Source organism: Seriola lalandi, unplaced genomic scaffold (genome assembly GCF_002814215.2).
Source record: "Seriola lalandi dorsalis isolate HSWRI2012SDOR001 ecotype SW California unplaced genomic scaffold, Sedor1 jcf7180002054581, whole genome shotgun sequence".
Taxonomy (NCBI): Eukaryota; Metazoa; Chordata; class Actinopteri; order Carangiformes; family Carangidae; genus Seriola; species Seriola lalandi.
In genome coordinates, this window is record NW_019525134.1 from 2,373,582 (window position 1) to 2,379,983 (window position 6,402).

The following is a 6,402-nucleotide window of genomic DNA, read 5'->3' on the forward strand; positions in this document are numbered from 1 at the left end:
ATTCATAATTTATTAATTCATTATTCCAGCTGTGCTGACGAGTCCAGGCAGTTAATATGACGGAGTGGACGTGAGTGTCACAACCACTCAACTCAACAGGCAGAAAAAACTGAACCTCAGGATGAGAGGGACAGTGTTGATGAGTTCAGTGCTCACCTCTGAGGACAGTTTGTGTTGTGATTCACAGAGGACGACGAAGCACACCGCTCCTTTACTGGAGTCCCAGGACAGATCCACATTTTTACTTGAGTTAAAGTTCTGGAGTATTTGATTTTAAAATACTAAAGTATTCAAAAGTAATTTTTTTTTATGTTGTGTTGTTCCACATTTACAGAACCTGATGACTCTGAAACAACCTGCTGACTGACTGACTGACTGACTGACTGACTGACTGACTGTAGAACCTGTTTAACAAACATTTAATAACTCGATGTGCTATCTAAAGTTTTTTATAGGTAGTGATGAATGTTGGTCGTGTTAAAAACAATAAACATTTAAAACGAAAGGAATCTTTATTTTATCAAAAAAAAATCCAAACATGGACTTGAAGAATCTTCTGCCTCCTCTTTATCTAACGTCTCCATCAGGACCTTAGGACCCTGACAGGTTCAAACATGGCCGACAGTGGAGTTTGTGATTGTTTTTTCCTCTGTGGTGAACACGGTGTATGGTCTATCATATTTTTCAAAATAAAAGAAAATTCATTCCTCTGACTAAAAACTGCTTCAAAGTAAGAGTTCGTCATAGAAATGTAGTTGAGTCAAAAGCACAATATTTGTCTTTTTAAGTGTAGTGAAGTAAAAGCCAGAAGTTTCCAAAAAGATAAAACTCAAGGAAAGAACAGGTACTGGAAAAATATACTGAAGTACAGAACTCAAGTAAATGTACTTTGTTACTGTGCTGGTGATTCATCACGTCATTCCTGCGGAAAAGTGATTGCACCAAATTCCACAGTTTCATAACGAGGTTAAATCTACCGGGATTTCATTCATGGGAGGTTGACGAGAGTCACAGACGGGTCTGTTATTACAGGGACTTGGTCCAGTATAAGTTTACACATATCAAATAAACATCAGGGATATTATAATACATCAGAAATGCTACACAAACAAGCAAAGGCTTACAGACATTTTGGACTGTCGTGTGTTTGCAAAGGTTCATAATTGTGTTTGTGGGCTTGTTGTCGCCGTTTGAACCTCCTTGTGTGGCGCTGCAGGACGACGTGCAGCGAGGTTCAGTGTCTCAGCACCCACTGCTCTGTTTTTCTCTTCAGGTCCGGAATCTGACCCTGGCTTTCCAGGCCGCCGAGAGCATTGGCATCAAACCCTCCCTGGTGAGTTTAGCTGCCACAGACGTCACACACACACACACACACACACACACACACGGAGAGATAACACAGAGGGCCCATTTGATTAGACAAATTGGGAACAGTACACTTTGATTTGCTGAACTGTCAGGATGAAGCTTCAGAAGAGAGATGCCCCACATCCATTTCATGGGAGCGTTTCTCCTCCTCACGGTCTCGAGCTTAACTCTGTCATATCGGTGACTGAGCCCCGGATCTCTGCTTTGCCTCGGGCCCGTGTCAGCTGTGTGCAGTGGAAATCTACGACTCTTTACTAAGATAAAAACGAATCTAATTCATATTTCTGATGCAATTGGACTTTGATTAGTTTAGGTAGTTTGTGAAAACATTAGCTACTCTCCTCACACTAACATCCAGCTGCTCCACTGAAGTGTTTAGACTTTGCAAGAAACTGCTTCCATGTTTTGCCATGATGTAAACAAAGTCACTTTCATATCTTTTTCCTGTAAAGCAGCTGAATAAGTTTATCGTAGCAAATCTATAGTATGTAGTCTCTGGTGTCAGAGAGTTACGAGACTGAGAGGAGCTTATCTTTTCTTAACCTTAAGCAAGAAAGTGACTCAGCTTTCTTTCAAGATTTGGGCTGGATTTTCTGTTTATTGGATTTGGTTTCCAATGGGTCAAGTCTCTTTAACAATAAATATTAACAGCAAACAGAAACAGTTCATTACGTTTATTAAAAGCTTAAATAACCCGCAGCAACTGTAATCTTCCACAGGACTGTGTGTGTGCGGTTCGATCAGGTCTTAGTGACAGTGACTGGGTGGCATGTGCAGGATGTCAGGCCCTCAACCCATCGAGAAAACACAGACACAAACAGAAATTCAAAAACCCCTTCATGTGAACAAAGAACCTTTTAAAGTCCTTCTTTGACTCAGAAATGAAATCATTGTATTTTGGCATAAAACTGATCCTGCCTCATTTGTCGTATTTAAACGTGTCACTTCGCTGCCTTCAGGTCGTCGATGTCAGAAACTGTTGTTCATAAAAACACATCTGCACACGGCCCTTTATGTTTATAAGCTTCCCTGGATTTAAATACCCATATCACTGCCGGTAAGAGTGTGCACACTAAACAGTTTAATGCTGACCAGGGAAAGTGAATCCCTCATGCACATCAGGAAGAACAGACAGGAAGAGGCTGATGTAGAGGAATAATCTGCTGCAGCCAGTTGAGGTTTTTCTCCTCAGACTTTTATTCTGCTGTAGAGACGGATCTGACTCAGTGCTCAGGTTAAACTAACGTGACCTTTCCTCGCTGTTTGACATCTGTGCTGAGCATCTCGCCTCGTTACTCTCTGCACTCCTGGCTTCATGATTCCAGGGAAACGATAAAACCGATGAATGCAGTTGGATTTTTGTTCTTTCTAAACTGGTCTGAGACGACTTTGAAAATGCACAAATCAGTCAGGAGCCAGCTGGATCTCAGCAGGGAAGTGATTTAGTGAGATCAAAGTTCACAATTCTTAGTCTTATTAATTCTCCATTACATGCTTGTGGTTACAAGATTGGATGTGGCAAACTAGTTCCCATGTCAGTGACTTAAAAACAGTAAACAAATAAAAGACTGTAACTGGATCCCTCTGTTCTCTACTCATGAACTTGCATGCAGTGTTTTCAGTTCTCTATCTGCTGCTTAAACAAAACCCACAGAGCTGTGGATCCTCCTCCCGTTAAGGAGGTGACTGAGGCTTCTGTGATGCTGGAGTCATGTGAAAGTCCACTTCACTGTCTGACTCATCGCTGTCGGACAGGATTTGTCTGCGAGTGGCTGACTGCAGCGTCACACAGCTGATCAGGAGTCTCACAGTAACTTAGGCACATTTTCTGTATCACTTCATTTGTCCTGCACAAGCCTCAGTACTTTAACTCCTGTGTCCGAAACCAAAATAACCATGTTTAAACTGAGACAGTCAGACGTCTGTGGGACTGTGTCAGTGTGACAGGAAATATGTGATTTCTCATTGAGCTCAATAATAAAGTCAAACATCCTCCACGCCTGACTGAATAAAGGCTCTAACAGTGATGTAGAACAGAAGATAACAAGTGAAAGAACAGGCGTGTGAATAAGGAACTATTTATAGATGAAAAACAAAATGTCAATTTGTTATTTAACGTCCGTCTCTAATAATAAACACAAGGCGTATTTGACAGTTGTGCCAAAGGAAGTGAGAGAAACTGAGCATTAATGTGGTTCAGTCAGTGATGAATTATGTGACTGTATGTTCTGTCCGTCTTCTTCTTTTCTGCAGATGTTGCATTTGTTCTGCATTCAGTGTTTAAACACTCATTCGTCTAATGGGGAAGCTGTAACTTCTCTAAAAGATCTGTAACATTCTCATTTATATTCATGGCAGTTGGCAGATGCTTCTATTAAATGTGGTCATAATAATACTGCTCTCCGTTTATGATCTCACATCACAAATTAGATTAACTATTAATCATCAGACACTGTTGGTGCAGCCTTGCATTGGCCTGATGGGGGTGCTGTTTGTGATGATCAAACTGTTGAACCCCCCGACCCCCCACCCCCACCCCCCATCTCTCTGCTCCTAACAGGACATGGAGGAGCTGATGAAGACCGACAGGCCGGACTGGCAGAGCGTCATGCAGTACGTCTCTCAGATCTACAAGTACTTTGAGACCTGAGCGGTGAGGAAGAGGAGCTGGAGACCGATGAAGACTGGAGGCACTGCAGCACTTTTCTGTCAGCACTACATTCACCTTCCAGACAGAGCAAACGCTGCCACTTTAACCCTCCTGCTGCTGCTGCTGCTGCTGCTGCTGCTGCTGCTGCTGCTGCTCACGGACACCAGAGACACGACAGAGGACCGCTCTGTTCCTGAGACACTCAGCCGTCATGAACGCACTGTCTTCTGTCTTATTTCTTGGCAACAGTGCAGCCAGGACACACACACACACACACACACACACACACACACACACACACACACACACACACACACACACACACAGCACCCTGTTTAAAGTGTCAGTTGAGCATTTGATTCAAAGACAAACAGATTATGGAGCCAAATACTTCTCGAGCCTTGTAGCAGTTGACAGCACGACTGAGAGGATTAAGAACTGGATCCATTTTTTTCATCCCTGGATATTGATTCAGAAAAACTTTCTTTTTTTTTTTTTTAGATAATATGAAATAATTGCATTAAATCCAAACAGGCTGTCAGTAGAAAATCTAAAGAATCTTATTTTTCACTTGTTTTTTAGCTCGGTCTCCATGTCAGTCAACACTTCACCTACTGGAGTTGTTTGTGAATCAAATGCTCTGTGGGAATGATCTGACTTTTGTGCCAAATCTTCTGCCAAAACACGACTTCTACAAGACTATCTATGCATGGTTAAAGTGTAGTGTTCAGTCTCAGTGTGCAGTGTGACGTCCTCTTTCACTGACCAACACACAGTCATGAGTGTGAAACCAGCTGTGGGTAAATTTTGGTTCTGTTTGCTGAAATGTTGCTGAAATGAATCGATAGCGATGCTTATTGTAAATTAGCCGGAGTTCGACTTTGCAGAGCAGAGAATAATTTGAATTGACAGGTTTGACTTCAAAGCCTTTATATTTCCACCTTAATTGTATGTCCTGGTTTGTCCTTAAAAAACGGAGGTCAGACAGACTCTAGCTGCCATCTGTGATGCGACACTAAAATGATTTAACGCTACGAGAGTTGCTGAATAGTTTTGTAGAAATATTTTTATGAAAACAGACTGATGTGTATGTTTGTGTTGTTTACAATTAAACCTCCTGTGATGTTCCCTCATGTTCCATCAAGACTCAACAACTATGGTACTGCAGCTGCTTTGCAAAATATATACATCTATATTTCGCATGCCATGTTCAATTATGAAGGAGAGGGAAACTTTTACATGTAGGAGTCGAGGTACAACATGTTCTCTGTGGTGTGCTTCAGACAAGCCTCCATTTGCAGATGCCCCTATGTTTTGGAAGATAAAAGTGTTATTTATTTATTTACAAGACTTGCATCCTGAAAGTGAACATGTGGACAGAAATACAGTTTTCTATTTACAGATGTCAGATTTGAAGGACTATTGAATGAATATTGCTCAATAAAGGAATGTCAAGTTTTATTTTCAATCATTCACTTTTTTATTATTATTATTATTCCTCAGATAGTGACGTGTCAGATGAATCTACTGTGTGAAAGAAGCAGAAAATATATTCCTGTGCTGCTCTCACTGAGGTTAAACTGCTTTTCCACTGCGCCCATTAAAGCGCGATGCCAGGGTTGTAAAACATTTGGGCATGTGGAAACTTCTCGCAGCGCACCTTTTGTACTTGAACACATTTCAGTGGCAGCAGGGACCGTGAAGTAACACGATAACTGGAATGTCTAAATGCAATCAACTGGCTCCAGAGAGAAATAAAAATCAATCAAACGAAGGGTTGAATAGGTCGAAGATCGAACATTACAGGGTTTGTTTGACCCTTAACTTCATTAAACATGTCTGCTTAATCACATGGAGTTTAGTGACCTTCAAAAAAACCATCCAATTAAAAACACACACCATCTCAGATGCGTGACGTGCGTGGGTTCCGGTTAACACATTTCCATATACAAACATAACTTTCTGCCGTTTGTCTCGTGCGTTTGCGTCACACAGCAGCGGAACGTAAACAAAATTCCGCAAACACTTAAAAACGTGAGTAAGTTTGGTTTGCTGTTGCCTCCCATGAGTCCACGGGCACCAACCTGATTTAAACCAGATGCAGCCGCGTGTCTGGGTAGTGTGGTTGCGCGTGCATGTGCACATCAGACAGCGTTTACATTAAATGGAAAGCACGTGGTGGTGGCGGCGTAGATGGTGCTGTTTAACTGGCGCGTAATTACGCACGGCAGACGAGTGACGCTCGCTCGGGATTCCGCTTATCAGCTACTTGTGATCGCATGAGAGAGAGAAAGAGAGAGAGAGTGTGTGTGTGTGTGAGTGTGTGTGTGTGTGTGTGTGTGTGTGTGTGTGTGTGTGTGTTCGGGGCGTGGCTTCTCTGTGAA

At 42.1% G+C, this 6,402-nt stretch overlaps 1 protein-coding gene across 4 annotated transcripts in view; it reads left to right on the plus strand.

The window, feature by feature from the left end:
- The window catches only part of specc1 (sperm antigen with calponin homology and coiled-coil domains 1), a 69,192-nt gene extending 63,706 nt beyond the window's left edge, over positions 1-5,486 (plus strand). For all 4 annotated transcript variants that reach the window (XM_023418262.2, XM_087177132.1, XM_023418263.2 and 1 more), the window contains 2 exons: positions 1,274-1,333; positions 3,929-5,486. In XM_023418262.2, the coding sequence (XP_023274030.1) occupies positions 1,274-1,333; positions 3,929-4,018 (150 nt within the window). In that variant the 3' untranslated portion in view covers positions 4,019-5,486. The remainder of the gene's footprint in view (positions 1-1,273; positions 1,334-3,928) is intronic.
- Positions 5,487-6,402: the final 916 nt, after the last annotated feature.